Source organism: Pan troglodytes, chromosome 19, assembly GCF_028858775.2.
Source record: "Pan troglodytes isolate AG18354 chromosome 19, NHGRI_mPanTro3-v2.0_pri, whole genome shotgun sequence".
NCBI classification, from domain to species: domain Eukaryota; kingdom Metazoa; phylum Chordata; class Mammalia; order Primates; family Hominidae; genus Pan; species Pan troglodytes.
The window spans coordinates 75556854-75573577 of NC_072417.2; the positions used below are offsets into that span (position 1 = coordinate 75556854).

The following is a 16724-nucleotide window of genomic DNA, read 5'->3' on the forward strand; positions in this document are numbered from 1 at the left end:
TGAAGCCTATCTTTACTTCAGTTTTTGATAACAAAGTAAATTTTCTACATCTACAGAAATAGATTTTCCTGAAGAATTCTATGGTTTGTGTAATATTTTCTAGTTGGGAGTTGTTTTAAATCGTGTGCTTTGTTGTTTGTTTTGAGACAGGGTCTCAGTCACTCAGGCTGGAGTGCGGTGGTACAATCAAGCTCACTGTGGCCTTGATCTCCTGGGCTCAAGTGATTCTCCCACCTCCTGTGTAACTGGGACTACGGGCACATGCCACCACACCTGGCTAATTTTTTTTTTTTTTTTTTTTTGCGACGGAGTCTAGCTCTGTCGCCCAGGCTGGAGTGCAGTGGCGTGATCTTGGCTCACTGCAACCTCCGCCTCCCAGGTTCAAGCGATTCTCCTGCCTCAGCCTCCAGAGTAGCTGGGATTACAGGCGGGTGCCACTGCACCCAGCTAATTTTTTTGTATTTTTAGTAGAGACGGGGTTTCACCGTGTTGGCCAGGCTGGTTTTGAACTCCTGACCTCAGGTAATCCGCCCACCTCGACCTCCCAAAGTGCTAGGATTACAGGCATGCACCCGGCATTTTTTTATTTTTTGTAGAGATGAAGTCTCACTATGTTGCCTAGCTGGTCTCAAACTCCTGGGCTCAAGTGATCCTCCTGCCTCAGCCTCCCAGGGTGCTGGGATTCTAGGCATGAGCCACCGTGCCTAGCAGATCGTGCTTTTGGTTTGTTTGTTTGTTTGTTTGTTTTTGTTTTTGTTTTTGAGACGGAGTCTCCCTCTGTCGCCCAGGCTGGAGTGCAGTGGTGCCATCTCAGCTTACTGAAAGCTCCGCCTCCCGGGTTCACGCCATTCTCCTGCCTCAGCCTCCCGAGTAGCTGGGACTACAGGCACCTGCCACCACGCCCGGCTAATTTTTTGTATTTTTAGTGGAGACGGGGTTTCACCATGTTAGCCAGGATGGTCTCCATCTCCTGACCTCATGATCCGCCTGCCTCGGCCTCCCAAAGTGCTGGGATTACAGGCGTGAACCACCGCGTGCTTATTTAAAGTATGTGCTGTCTCTCTCCTTACGAATGTTTTTTTTTTCCCTGTTGGTCACTCATTTTCATGATCGTTTTCCAATTCTTAGATCTGACTTCATGCATGAGAAGTACAGAAAGTACACAAGAATAAAGAATAAAAGTAGGGGAGTCAGGAATGTTCTATTTTAAAAGCAACTATTAGATTCCTCACTGTCTCCCTTCAATTATTCCTGATCTTTACTCTTTGAGTCCTCCCTGAAATAACATGCTATTAGATTGATGCAAAAGTAATTGTCGTTTTTGCCGTTTTTTTTTTTTCTTTTTTTTAGATGGAGTTTCACTCTTATTGCCCAGGCTGGAGTGCAATGGTGCAATCTCGGCTCACTGCAACCTCTGCCTCCTGGGTTCAAGCGATTCTCCTGCCTCAGCCTCCCGAGTAGCTGGGATTACAGGCATGCGCCACCACACCCAGCTAATTTTGTATTTTTAGTAGAGATGGGGTTTCTCCATGTTGGTCAGGCTGGTCTCGAACTCCTGATCTTAGGTGATCCTCCCGCCTTGGCCTCCCAAAGTGCTGGGATTACAGGCATGAGTCTCCACATCCTTGCCATTACTGTCAATAGCAAAAACCGCAATTACTTTTTCACCAATCTATATAATGATTAGAAATATATCCCCTACTCTGGAGGGTGAGGCAAGTGATGCTATCGCGTGAACCCAAGAGTTTGAGGCCAGCCTGGGCAACATGGGGAGATTTTGCCTCAAGAAAAAAAAGAAAAAAGAAATATATCCCTCTTTGTGAAGTAGCAACAGTTACATTTAAAATTTAAAACAAGATAATCTTTTCTTTAGGCTATGTTAATATTTTCTAACTTACTTGTGTCTTCCACCTGTCTGCAGACAAATTCAGAATATGATCCTTCTCGGTGTTTTGCCTTTGTTCACGACCTGTGTGATGAAGAGAAGAGTTACCCAGTGCCCAAGGGCAGTCTTGATATTATCATTCTCATATTTGTTCTTTCAGCAATTGTTCCAGACAAGTAAGTTTGGGTCCCTTGGCTGGTAGTGTCACAAAAAGAAAGCTTTGGTGAGGGACCTTTTTTTTAAAAATAGGGTCTTGCTCTGTCAGCCCAGGCTGGAGTGCAGTGGCATGATCATGGCTCACTGCAGCCTTAACCTCTTGGGCTTAAATGATCCTCCCTCCTCAGCTTCCCAAGTAGGTGGGACCACAGGCACGTGCCACCAGTCCTGGCCAATTTTTGTGTTTTTAGCAGAGATGGGGTTTTGCCATGTTGCCCAGACGGTCTTGAATTCCTGGGCTCAAGCGATCCTCCCACCTTGGCCTCCCAAAGTGCTGGGATTATAGGTGTGAGCCACCATGCCCAGCCTGGCGAGGGACCTTGATATTAGAGTTGGGCTCAAAGTAAAAAGAGTTTTGTTTATGTTCTGATAGACACAAAGAAGCCACACCATTTGTAGTGATGTGAGCATCTCAGCCATTTTCCTAAATTTGTCTTGATGTCCAACTTCTGTTCTGGCCTCGAAACTTCTGCAGTAGTTGGTTCTTCATTTCCTTGTTGTGGCTCAACATTGGGAAAGAATGGGAAATCAGTCTCTAATGAGTATGTGGGGAAATTCCTATTGATAGTCTCATCACATGCCGTTTTAGAACTGTGAACTGTGGGTGTCACAGCTCTTAGGTAATGTCTCATTATTGGCTTTTTATTTTATTTTATTTTATTTTTTTGAGATGGAGTCTCGCCCTGTCGCCTGGGCTGGAATGCAATGGCGTGATCTAGGCTCATTGCAACCTCCGCCTCCCCGGTTCACACAATTCTCCTGCCTCAACCTCCCGAGTAGCTGGGATTACAGGCACCTGCCACCATGCCCAGCTAATTTTTGTATTTTTAGTAGATGCGAGGTTTCACCATGTTGGCCAGGCTGGTCTTAAACTCCTGACCTTGTGATCTGCTTGCCTCAACCTTGCAAAATGCTGGGATTACAGGCATGAGCCACTATGCTGGCTTTTTTTTTTTTTTGAAGACGGAGTCTTGCTCTGTTGCCCCGGCTGGGGTGCAGTGATGAGATCTTGGCTCACTGCAACCTCCACCTCCCGGGTTCAACAAATTCTCCTGCCTCAGCCTCCCAAGCAGCTGGGATTACAGGTGTACGCCACTATGCCTGGCTAATTTTTGTATTTTTTTTTTTAGTAGAGGTGGTGTTTCACCATGTTGGCCAGGCTGGTCTCAAACTCCTGACCTCATGATCCGCCCGCCACGGCCTCCCAAAGTGCTGGGATTACAGGCGTGAGCCACCACGCCCAGCCTATTGGCCTTTTAAATGCTTTAAATAAAACAACCTTATTAGCAACATGAAATTTACATTGAACCTTAACTAAGGTGTTCTCTGATGCTTACAGTGTTTTAGAAAAGGGTGATACAGAATTCTATAAAATCAGATTCAGATTAAAGGAAAGTCAAATGCTATATCCTAAAATACACCATTAAAACTTCATATGCATAGGTAACCAGTGGTCCTGTGACACTACCTTCTCTTTTTTTTTTCTGAGATGGAGTCTCACTCTGTTGCCCAGGCTGGAGTGCAGTGGTGAGATCTCAGTTCACTGCAACCTTTGCCTCCAAGGTTAAAGCGATTCTCCTGCCTCAGCCTCCCGAGCAGCTGGGATTACAGACAAGCACCACCACACCTGGCTAATATTTTTTGTATTTTTAGTAGAGACGGGGTTTCACTATGTTGGCCAGGCTGGTCTTGAACTCCTTACCTCAAGTTATCCACCCACCTCGGCATCCCAAAGTGCTGGGATTACAGGCATGAGCCACTGCACCTGACCAAAACTACCTTCTCAAGGAAGCAGAGTCAGATGGTGGCTCAGAGATTCAGATACCATTGACTAATTCCATGGAAGCCCTTGTCACTGCCAGAGTGCAGTGAGTCTGGACAGGCTGGGGGTTGGCACATGTTAGGGTAAACTATACCCATGAAATCATGAGATTAGAGACGTCAAACATCTCCTCATTCTGTGTCATCAGAGTCCTGCAAAGGATGATTAAGTAAATTAGTGTTAAAGGTCAAGGTAAGCTGGTGTTAGGAAGCCAGATTACATGACTAGAGACTGCAGGGACCAGTGATTGAGATCCTGGTTTATCTCCCATAGTCCAAGGACCCCTCGCTGGCTGCACAGGATAGGAGCTTTGGGTGATTGACCTTCCTCTAGAAGGCCACACTTCCTCTAGAAGGGTACTGAAGTCATCCAACCTGAGAGGATGAGTGTGAAATAAAGGCATATGCAGGATAACTCAAAAGGCCTACCATGGTTTTAAACTTTAATAATTGCAGAGGTTGACCAGGCACAGTGGCTCATGCCTATAATCCCACCACTTTGGGAGGCTGAGGTGGGAGGAGTGCTTGAAGCCAGGAGCTCAAGACCAGCTTGGGCAACAAAGCAAGACCTTTATCTCTACTAAAAATAAAAATAAAAAAATTTAGCCAGGTACATATCTGTAGTCCCAGCTACTCAGAAGGCTGAGGCAGGAGTATGGCTTAAGCCCAGGAGTTTGAGGCTGCAGTGAAGTGAGCTATGATCACACCACTGCACTGCAGCCTGGGTGACAGAGTGAGACCCTGTCTCAAAAAAAACCTATGACCTTAGAAGTTTCAATGCTACAAACTTTTTAAAAATTGACATGGACTAAAACAAATTATTAAAATTTAAAATTCAAGCCAGACACAGTGGCACACACTTTTAGTCCCAGCTACCTAGAGACTGAGGCAGGAGGATCACTTGAGCCCAAGAGTCCAGCCGAGGCAACATAGCATAGCAGGACCCCAGCTGTTTTTTGTTTGTTTGTTTGTTTTCTGAGACGGAGTTTCACTCTTGTTGCCCAGGCTGGAGTGCAGTGCTATGGTCTTGGCTCACTGCAATCTCCGCCTGCCATGTTCAAGCGATTCTCCTGCCTCAGCCTCCCAAGTAGCTGGGATTACAGGTGCCTGCCACCATCCCTGGCTAATTTTTTTGTATTTTTAGTAGAGACAGGGTTTCACCATGTTGGCCAGGCTGGTCTCGAACTCCTGACCTCAGGTGATCTGCCTGCCTCGGCCGTTTTTTTGTTTTTTGTTTTTTTTTTAAGTGGGAAACATTCATTATGCAAAATATAAATAGACTTTGAAATTTTTTTGGTGAAGTTTGTAGCATTTAGACTTCTGAAGTTATGAAAGCTTCAACCTGCACCAAGACTTTTGAAGAACACTGCATATGGAAAGCACAGACCTAAGTGTAAAACCCTCTGTCTGTTATACTCATTTGCGTACTGATTGTATTGTAAGTTCTTGAGGACAAGTCTTCATTTAACAAACAGAAAGATACAGCCCCTACATTGAAAGAGCTCAGGTCTAATGGTGCAGGCAGATAAGTCACCTAGCAGAACCCACTGGATGCTCAGGATTCAGCTCAGCCACAGGCGCACAGGGCAAAGATGGCTATCTAGGACAGTGGGGAAGTGAGCCAGGTGGAGAGCAGAGAACTTTTGTTTGTTTGTTTTTTGGAGACAAAGTCTCAGTTACTCTGCGGCCCAGGCCGGAGGGCAGTGGTGCAATCTTGGCTCACTGCAACCTCCACCTCCCAGGTTCCAGAAATTCTCCTGCCTCAGCCTCCTGAGTGTCTGGGATTACAGGCACACGCCACCACACCTGGCTACTTTTTGTATTTTTAGTAGAGATGGGGTTTCACCATTTTGGCCAGGCTGGTCTCAAACTCCTGACCTCATGTGATCCACCTGCCTCAGCCTCCCAAAGTGCTGGTATTACAAGCATGAGCCACCGCACCCGGCCGGGAGCAGGGAACTTTCTTACGGCAGAAGCGGGCTGTCCTCGGGCCCCTTCAGGCTGATGGCAGTGGATCGAGGCCACAGCTGTGAGCAGGCAGCTAATGTCCTTCAGTTCTAACTGAAGCAAGAGTAGAGGAGCTTAGATCTCGGACTTGGTGTGTCAGTTGAGGAAGTCCACTGGCTTTTTGGGATATGCTACAGGGAAAGAGAACCCCGTCTTTAAGGAGACCTGATTGACCGTCATTCCCTGCTGCTCCACAGGATGCAGAAGGCTATCAACAGGCTGAGCAGGCTTCTGAAACCTGGCGGGATGATGCTTCTGCGAGATTACGGCCGCTATGACATGGCTCAGCTTCGGTTTAAAAAAGGTATTTTGAAAGTGCTGAATCCTAACCACTAGAGATCATGTCCTTTGCAGGGACATGGATGAAGCTGGAAATCATCATTCTCAGCAAACTAACACAAGAACAGAAAACCAAACACCGCTTTTTCTCACTCATAAGTGGGAGTTGAACAATGAGAACACATGGACACGAGGCGGGGGGCATCACACACTGGGGTCTGTCTGGGGGTGAGGGGGCTGGGAGAGGGATAGCATTAGCAGAAATACCTAATGTAGATGACGGGTTGATGGGTGCAGCAAACCTCCATGGCACATGTATACATATGTAATAAACCTGCACGTTCTGCACATGTACCCCAGAACTTAAAGTATAATTAAAAAAAAAAAAGGTATTTGGCCACTATAATCAAAAAATGGTGCTGCCATCAGAATAGAAACTCTAGAATTAGAACTCCTTATATAAAGCCATTTAATATGTGACAGAGTAGTATATTTTTTTAAGAAAACTGAAGAGGCTTGTATAATCTAGATATTGAGGTCTTTTTAAGCAAGACAGCTACCTTTAGAAGAGCTTTTATTAGAAAGACATTTGAAAGACAGCCGGGCGCAGTGGCTCATGCCTGTAATTCCAACACTTTGGGAGGCTGAGGCGGGTGGATCGCCTGAGTTCAAGAGTTCAAGACCAGCCTGACCAACATGGAGAAACCCTGTCTCTAATAAAAATACAAATTAGCTGGGCATGGTGGCGCATGCCTGTAATCCCAGCTACTCGGGAGGCTGAGGCAGGAGAATCGCTTGAACCCAGGAGGCAGAGGTTGCAGTGAGCCAAGATCACACCATTGCACTCCAGCCTGGGCAACAAGAGTGAAACTCTGTCTCAAAAAAAAAAAAAAAAGATATTTGAAAGACACAAATAATTTTAAATGTGGCATGACAAAAGATGCCATTAAAAATGTAAAAGGCAAATGACGGAGTAAGAAGGAATATTTTCAGTGCATATAATAGATAAAGACTTAATATCTTTGCTCTTCAAGGAGCTCTCATGAAACTGATAAGGAAAAGATCAGTGACCCACCCAAAAAACAGGCGAGGAGTATTTAGTCAGTTCACAGAAGAACATATCTAAATGGCCAGTAAACAACACTTCAAGGAAATAAAAATAACGAGTTAGTACTTCTTATTGCTGGCCAATTCAAAGAAAGAGGTGCATTCCTTCATTACTGGTAGAAAAAGAAATTGTTACAGCCTTTTTTTTGAGATGGAGTTTTGCCGTTGTTGCCCAGGCTGGAGTGCAATGGCGTGATCTCGGCTCACTGCAACCTCTGCCTCTTGGGTCCACCCGCCTTGGCCTCCCAAAATGCTGGGATTACAGGTGTGAGCCACTGTGCCCAGTGTTACAGCCTTTTTTTTTTTGAGACGGAGTCTCGCTCTGTCTCCCAGGCTGGAGTGCAATGGCACGATCTCGGCTCACTGCAACCTCTGTCTCTTGGGTTCAAGCAATTCTCCTGCCTCAGCCTCCCGAATAGCCGAGGCTACAGGCATGTGCCACCACGCCTGGCTAATTTTTTTGTATTTTTAGTAGAGACAGGGTTTCACCATGTTGGTCAGGCTGGTCTCGAACTCCTGACCTCAGGTGATCCACCCACCTCAGCCTCCCAAAGTCCTGGGATTACAGGCGTGAGCCACTGCGCCCGGCTTACAGCCTTTTTTTAAGCACCCAATTATTGTTCAATCCAGTCATTTTTTTGAATATAGTCAAGAACTAGCACATAATACATGCAGGAGCAAAACTTTGTAAACAAAGTGAATGCCTCTGGATAGGGAGATGTTGTGCTTGTCACCTGAGGTGGACCCCGTACCAGTGAACTTGGAGGGATTTCTGTTCTGTATTCAGTGAGAGGAGAGCAATGTGCAAGGGAGTATTTTAAACTCCATCCCCCTATACCAGTATCTGCAGGGAAATAAGTATACACTTGTGTGATGATTTGGGCATTCAGGAAGGTCTAGAAGTATGTGCCAGGCCGGTAAACTGAAGTAAGGTCAGGGAGGTTAGCAGCAGAAGGGAAAGCATGTTCATGATCAAAACAGTATCTGAGTTGTATTTATGATTCTGTAGACATGTGAAGAGACATGCAAAGGACAGTCACCACCAAAATGGTAATGATTGTCTCAAGTTTCCTTAAACTCAGCTATATTGCTTAATTAAAAAAAATAAAAATAGGCCAGGCACGGTGGCTCATGCCTTTAATCCCAGCACTTTGGGAGGCCAAGGTGGGTGGATCACCTGAGGTGAGGAGTTTGAGACCAGCCTGGCCAACATGGTGAAACCCTGACTCTACTAAAAATACAAAAAATTAGCTGGGCATGGTGGTGGGAACCTGTAATCCCAGCTACTTGGGAGGCTGAGGCAGGAGAATCACTTGAACCTGGGAGGCAGAGGCTGCAGTGATCTGAGGTCACGCCATTGCACCCAGCCCAGGCAACAGGAGCAAAACTCCGTCTCAAAAAAAATAAATAAATAAAAAGTTTGTGCTGTTAATTTAATGGGGTTGGGAGAGTGAACAAGTTGTTTTCATCAAACAATTCTAGAGTTTTGGAGTGGGGTGCTTAGGAACCTCATGTTTTCTGACATTGTGACTTACTCCCGTTGAGCTGCTCTTCCCGAAGCACTGAGGCAGGAGTGCTCTCCACCCAACAAACTGACCTCTCAGTTAACATTCCTTAGCAATGCGAGTCAAAGAAGTGCTTTAAAGTGTCTCTGATTTTTAACACATCACTCTGCAGGTCAGTGTCTATCTGGAAATTTCTACGTGAGAGGTGATGGAACCAGAGTTTACTTCTTCACACAAGGTATGAAACACTCATCTTTTTACACTAAAAGTCCCCAGTACCAGATGAGATGGTCTTCAAGGCACGTTCAGAAGGAAAACTATCTGGCCCCTCCTGCCTTTTAGGCAGGCCATTTCCTGCGGTTCCCCACTGCTCACACCCTCCTCCACCCTGGGCTAGGCTACCCATGGCAGCCAGCCACTCGGGCCCCCAGGCAGCCCTGGCTTGTCCATGCCTTCAGTCCTGCTCTGCTCTCCCTGTCTGCCACTGTCCAAAATGGGAAGCCTGCCCACTCTGCAAGGCTCATCTCCAGTCCAGCCTGTTTCACCCTCTACATGGGGTTGTGCTTTGGTGTGCCCGGGTCAGGGTGAACCCTGGGTTCTAGGGGTGCTGGGAACTGCTCTCCTCTGCAACTGGCCTATCCACAGGCTTCATCCTTCACCTGGGCCTTCCGAATTCTCCGTTCCTGGGCCCATTTTAGGGTCACCTTCTTTGAGCCTTTGGTTAAGATGATGAAACCACTTTCCTAAAACAATTGCTTTGACATACATAGATATTTTTGCATAAATTTTAAGGTGTTCATAGAGCCTAAAGGCCAAATATAAACCAAAGGTTTTTAAAAAAGAAAAAACCGCGGCCCATACGCAGTGGCTTCCCCTACCTAAACATGAACTTACTGTTACCAAGCCACCACTGCATTTATAACCAAACGGCCATGTAAAAAACACGACAGCAACTTCCCAGAGCCCCTTTTAACAAGGACTTAGTAGATAAAAATGCCTTTTCTTGAGGGGAAAAATGCATAAACATCTTTTATTTTCCACACTAGAGGAACTGGACACGCTTTTCACCACTGCTGGACTGGAAAAAGTTCAGAACCTGGTGGATCGCCGACTGCAGGTGAACCGAGGGAAGCAACTGACAATGTACCGGGTTTGGATTCAGTGCAAATACTGCAAGCCCCTTCTGTCCAGCACCAGCTGAGAGGCACCTGCTACCAACACGATGCAAGCCCATTGTGTTTCCGGGCTTTTTTAAAAAAAAATTTGTAGCACTGGGCATGGTGCATGCCTGTAATCCCAGCCACTCAGGAGGCTGAGGCGGGGAGGATCCATTGAGCCCAGCAGTCCAGCCTGGACAAAATAGTGAGAGACCCTGTATCTGAAAGTAATAATAAAAATAAAAAGAATATAAATGAGGTCTCGTTGATGTTGGACAATTCAAGAATTCAGACTTGAACCTTAAACCTAGGAAAAGTTACTTTGTATCAGGATTCTAACAATTATGCTTCGTATTTGTGAAGTCCTTTAAAACATAATTTTCTCAAGTTCTTTCTTTGAGATCTCAATCTGTCTTAGCATTTTGTAACTAATAACTGAAATTTTATTCAAAGGAATTGTAAACCTTAAACCACCAATTTATTTCCATGTGAAAAAGTGTTACATATGACAAGTGTTTTTTGACTGTAATTGCGTTAAATCTTTTGAGAACGTAAATGCCGGGCTAGGCAATTGCAGTTAATACATACAGAGGTTAGTGAAGGGCTTATTAAGTTGTAGGGGACGCAAGCTGGGAAGAATCAGATCAGATATTTTCCTGACAAAAAAAAATGACCCTATAGAGAGCATCAAAATGTGGTGTTCTTGTTAAGTAATTGATCGTGGTCTTCGCTTTAATCTTAGTTCCGCCAGGCACGGTGGCTCACACCTGTAATCCCAGCACTTTGGGAGGCCAAGGCGGGCAGATCAGCTGAGGTCAGGAGTTGGAGACCAGCGTGGCCAACATGGTGAAACCCTGTCTCTACTAAAGATAAAAAAATTAGCTGGGTGTGTTGGTGGGTGCCTGTAATCCAGCTACTTGGGAGACTGAGGCAGGAGAATTGCTTGAACCCAGGAGGCAGAGGTTGCAGTGAGCTGAGATTGCGCCACTGCACTCCAGCCTGGGCAACAAAGCAAGACTGTCTCAAAAAAATAAAAATAAAAAAAGTCTTAGTTCCATGGAATTTTAAGCATTGTTCCCCCTCTAACCTGTGTCTAAAGAATTAAAAGAATTTGGCCGGGTGCGGCAGCTCATGCCTGTAATCCCAACACTTTGGGAGGCTGAGGCAGGCGGATCACGAGGTCAGGAGATTGAGACCATCCTGGCCAACACGGTGAAACCTCGTCTCCACTAAAAATACCAAAAAAATTAGCTGGGCATGGTGGCACACACCTATAGTCCCCTGTAGTCCCAGCTACTCGGGAGGCTGAGGCAGGAGAATCGTTTGAACCTGGGAGGTGGAGGTTGCAGTGAGCCAAGATCATGTCACTGCATTCCAGCCTGGGCAACAGAGGAAGACTCCGTCTCAAAAAAAAAAAAAGAAAAGAATTTTCACTTTTTGCAAAATTATCTTTTTTAATGCACCCTTAAGTGTTTGACACAAAAGGAATTGAGAGAACTTCTTAATTTTAACCACATCATCACTTCATTTCTGAATGTGATCATTATCAGTGTTAGATGCCTTTTTTTTTTTTTTTTAAGGAGACAGGGCTCTCACTTTGTTGCCCAGGCTGGAGTTCAGTGGTGCAATGATAGCTCATTATCACCTCGAACTTCTGGCACAAGCCATCCCTCCGCCTCAGCCTCCTGAGTAGCTAGGACTGCAGGTGGGCACCATCATGCCTAGCTAATTGTTAGATCCTTTTTTTTATGTTCTGCATTTTTTCAGTTATTTTTACATATTTCTCTCTTGATCCATGCAGTTATAGGATATATCCTTAATTTTAGAAAGTAAGGACTTTTCGACCAGGCGTGGCGGCTCATGCCTATAATCCCAGCACTTTGGGAGGCCGAGGTGGGCAGATCACTTGAGGTCAGGAGTTCCAGTCCAGCCTGGCTAACATAGTGAAACCCCGTCTCCACTAAAAAATAAAAAATCAGCCTGGCATGGTTGTGGGCGCCTGTAATCCCAGCTACTCAGGAGGCTGAGGTAGGAGAATTGCTTGAACCTGGGAGGCAGAGGTTGCAGTGAGCCGAGGTGGTGCCATTGCACTCCAGCCTGGGTAACAAGAGCAAAACTGCATCTCAGAAACAAAGATGCCTAGCTTTCACCTTGTTGATGTTTTTCTAAATTTTGGAATAATAAATTTATATAGGAATACTGCCAGAATAGTCCATTTTTTTCTGATGTCCCAACATCACCAAATATATCCATCACAAGTAGGAATACATGGAAACATTAATGCCAGCCACTAACCATTTATGTTTACCCAGTAGTCCCAATAATAGCTTTGTCACACAAAAACATGATTATGTTGGCTGGGCACAGTGGCTCCTGTAATCCTAGCATTTTGGGAGCCCAAGGCAGGAGTTCAAGACCTGGCTGGGTAATGTAGCAAGACCCTGACTTTTTTTTTTTTTTTTGAGACAGTTTCGCTCTTGTTGCCCAGGCTGGAGTACAATGGCACGATTTCGGCTCACCGCAACCTCCGCCTCCCAAGTTTAAATGATTCTCCTGCCTCAGCCTCCCAAGTAGCTGGAATTACAGGCATGTGCCACCATTCCCAGCTAATTTTTTGTATTTTTAGTAGAGACAGAGTTTCTCCATGTTGGTCAGGCTGATCTCGAACTCCCGACCTCAGGTGATCTGCCCGCCTCGGCCTCCCAAAGTGCTGGGATTACAGGCGTGAGCCACCACGCCCGGCCAAGACCCTGACTTTTTAAAAAATGTTAAAAATAGGCCGGGTGCGGTGGCTCACACCTGTAATCCCAGCACTTTGGGAGGCCAAGGTGGGCGGATCATTTGAGGTCAGGAGTTCGAGACCAGCCTGGCCAACTTAATGAAACCCCATCACTGCTAACAATACAGACCTGGCACGGTGGCTCACGCCTGTAATCCCAGCACTTTGAGAGACCGAGGCAGCTGGATCACCTGAGGTCGGGAGTTCGAGACCAGCCTGACCAACATGGAGAAACCCCGTCTCTACTAAAAATACAAAATAGCCAGGTGTGATGGCGCATGCCTGTAACCCCATCCACTTGGAAGGCTGAGGCAGGAGAATCACTTGAATCTGGGAGGCGGAGGTTGCAGTGAGCCGAGATGGCACCATTGCACTCCAGCCTGGGCAACAAGAGTGAAACTCCGTCTCAAAAAAAAAAAAAAAAAATACAAAAATTAGCTGGGCATGGTGGTGGGCGCCTGTAATCCCAGCTATTTGGGAGGGTGACTCTAGAGAATCATTTGAACCTGGGAGGCGGAGGTTGCGGTGAGCCGAGATCGCGCCATTGCACTCCAGCCTGGGCAACAGTGAGACTCCGTCTCAAAATAAAAAACAAAAAAAATGTAAAAAATAAATAATTGTATTGAATTTATTAGTTGTGTCTCAGTCTCCTTCAGTCTACAGTTTAGGCTTGCTTTTGCACCTTTGCATTTTAAGGTAAGAGGCTATTGTGTAAACTCGAATTGGGTTTGTTGGTGTTTCTTCATGATTTGGTTCAGGCTCTGCATTTTGGGCAGGAATATTCAGAGGTAATGCTGTGTTCCTCCCATAGGATCGTATCAGGCGACGCATGATTATGAATTTCCCCATTATTGGTGATGTCACTTAGTTGTGTTGTCTGCCGGGTTCTGCCACTGTAAAGTTAATAAGTATTTTGTAGGGAAGTGCTTTGAGACTAAATATCCTGTTCCTCATCAAACTTCTACCCCCTAGTTTCAGTATCTATTGCTGTTTTTTGGCTGAATAACTATGATAGTTGCCAAATAGTGGTTTCTGATCCTTCCATTCCTTCTACACTGATTGGTTGGTATTTTGTACAGAAAAGCTTTCTCATATCTGATTTACTTGTCTCAATATGGACCCATGGGTATTTGAGTTTCTTGTGGGGTTATTTGTTGTTGTTTTTGAGACAGGCTCACCCAGGCTGGAGTGCAGCAGCACGATCACTGCTCACTGCAGCCTCGACCTCCCAGGCTCAGGTGATTCTCCCACCCCAGCCTCCCAAGTAGATGGGACTACAGGCATGTGCCACCAAGCCTAATTTTTGTACTTTTTGTAGAGACAGGGTTTCATCATGTGTCCCAGGCTGATCTTGAACTCCTGAGCTCAAGCAATCCTCCCACCTCGGCCTCCCAAAGTGCTGGGATGAGCCACTGCGACTGGCCCCACTTAATGGGTTTTCAGAGGTGGGAGCAAAGAATGAAGGGAGGAAGAGAGCTCCTATCTCTTCCATTACTGTATTTACTTAAAACTGGAAAAAACTGAATCACTGGGATGGTATTTCATTTATCTTTTGAAATGAAGAATAGATACATTAATTTAAATGATTCTCTAAAGACTGTCCTTCAGCATCCCTAAAGCATTTCAACAGTATAGGCACAGTTTTTATTTTATCTTTCTGGCACCTGGTTTGGGCTTTGGGCTTAGATTAAAAAGACGAGCCTTCTCCTGCCCCTGCTCCCTTTTATTCCCTGCCATCTGCTAAGCTCGACTTTTTATCTCTCAGGCCAAATTCGACTCTGCAAGGGACTTTGCATAACGTTTCATCCTCAGAATCGCTAATGATGGGCAGAGGACTGTTACATTTGTTGGGAGGGATTAAAGTATATGACCTCAGTGCCACTTAAAAAATAAATACTGTCTCAACTATCAGTCTGGCTCTGAATGGTATCTCTTAATATGCTTAATGCAAGAATGGTGGGTCGGGCGTGGTGGCTCACGCTTGTAATCCCAGCAGTTTGGGAGGCCGTGGCTGGCGGATCACCTGAGGTCAGGAGTTTGAGACCAGCCTGGCCAACATGGCAGAACCCATCTCTACTAAAAAAATAAAAAAAATTTAGCCAGGCATGGTGGCGGGAGCCTGTAATCCCAGCTACTGGGGAGGCTGAGGCAGGAGAATTGCTTGAACCCAGGAGGCAGAGGTTGCAGTGAGCAGAGATTGCACACCAGCCTGGGTGACAGAGCAAGACTCCATCTCAAAAAAAAAAAAAAAAAAGAAAGGTGCTATGTGGGGCTGGAAGGTGGCTCCAGGTGTGAAGCTGCTCAGGAAGTTGTGTGGTTTCAGTGTAAATCTAACAGAAGTGTTTCTGAAACTGATTTACCTTTCTAAGTCGTGTTAATTAGGGTGAGAGATAAATTCAATGTTGTTTGAAAAATGAGAGACAGTTTGAGACAGATGCACTGGAGCTATTGGAGTGAAACCATGTTCCTGAGGGCAGCGATCACCCTGAAAGTGGGTTTTGCACTGTGAAAGGGATTCATCTCCTGGTCTTGCAGGATTCATGCAGAGCCTGGCCTCTGTTAATGCTATCAAACCTATGTACAATGGGTCAGCCACCTCTTTTCATATAAGTTCATATTCTCTTGGGCTCTGGTAGGAAAATTAGGACTTGGAAACATAGAAAGGGAAAATCTAACGTGCTAAGACATCCTACTTGGATGTAATTGATTTCTATCTTTGCTGAAAGACATACTTTAGTAGGAGTAAGGAGTTCTCTCTGTGGCTTAAAAGATGAGCTCAGGACAAGCAGTTTCTTTCAGTCTGTTCACAAAGCCCTGTTCTTTGGTTTGTGGCTGCAGCTGCTATTTTCAGAGCCTGGCTGCGTTGATGCGTTGCAGATTTGTGTGTGCTTCCTACTTTGGTCTACAGGTTGTGATTTGGGAACCCTGGTTAAGAGGTAGAAGAAGTGCTCATGGTGAATTTCCCAGGTGAAAACACTAAAACATTGCATCATGACTGCCTCATTTTATTTAAATAAGTGTCTTGGCTCAAGGTTGGACATTGTCTCTGTAGCCAGTGAAACACACTCCATGACCAGGTTTCAGGACAAATCACCACAGTCCGATTTAATACCCCACTGGGGACCCTGAGACACCGTAGCCTTGACTCCAGCCTCAAGCTTGGCATCTTTACCCACAGATGAGCCTCACACTGCCTTCATTCATTCATTCTCTACTTCCATTCTCTGAATTTGGATTTTGCCATTAAAATTTAATGTTATACCCAGGTGTGGTGGCTCACACCTGTAATCCCAGCACTTTGGGAGGCCAAGATGGGAGGATCGCTTGAGTCCAGGAGTTCAAGACCAGCCTGGGTAACATAGCAGCATCCTGTTCATACAAAAAAATAAAAAATTAGCCAGGCGTGGCGGTGCCTGCGTGTCGTCCTAGCTACTCAGGTGGCCGAGGTGAGAGGATCGCTTGAGCCCAGAAGTTCAAGGCTTCAGTGAGCTGTGATCACACCACTGCTGGGCGACACAGCAAGGCTCTGTCTCAAAAAAAGAAAAGAGAGAGAGAGAGAAAGGAAAGAAGGAAGGAGAGAGGGAGAGAGAATGAAGGAAAGGTAAGAAAGACAAAGAAAAGTAGCCGGGTGTGGTGACCCATGCCTGTAATCCCAGCTACCGGGGGAGCCGAGGCAGGAGAATAGCTTGAACCCAGGAGGCTGAGGTTTCAGTGAGCCGAGATCACACCACTGCACTTCAGCCTGGGTGACAGAGTGAGACTCCTTCAAAAAAAAAAAAAGAGAGAGAGAGAAAGGGAAGAAGGAAAGAAAAAAAAAAAGAAGGAAAGAAGGGAGGGAGGGAGGAACATTTATCAGCAGTGGCACGCTTCAGAAACCCTCTAAGGGTGAGCAGAATGGCGAGGGCCCTGAAGAGCCCTGCTACTGACAAGCCCCCGTCACCCTCTTCAGCCTTGCTTCTCATTACCCC

The 16724-nt window shown here is 45.8% G+C and overlaps 1 protein-coding gene across 1 annotated transcript in view; it reads left to right on the forward strand.

Moving 5' to 3' along the window:
- The window catches only part of METTL2A (methyltransferase 2A, tRNA N3-cytidine), a 29558-nt gene extending 19323 nt beyond the window's left edge, over positions 1-10235 (forward strand). Inside the window, exons 7-10 of the mRNA XM_016932696.3 lie at positions 1922-2061; positions 6127-6233; positions 8993-9058; positions 9867-10235. Of these exons, the coding sequence (XP_016788185.2) occupies positions 1922-2061; positions 6127-6233; positions 8993-9058; positions 9867-10021 (468 nt within the window). The 3' untranslated portion in view covers positions 10022-10235. The remainder of the gene's footprint in view (positions 1-1921; positions 2062-6126; positions 6234-8992; positions 9059-9866) is intronic.
- Positions 10236-16724: the final 6489 nt, after the last annotated feature.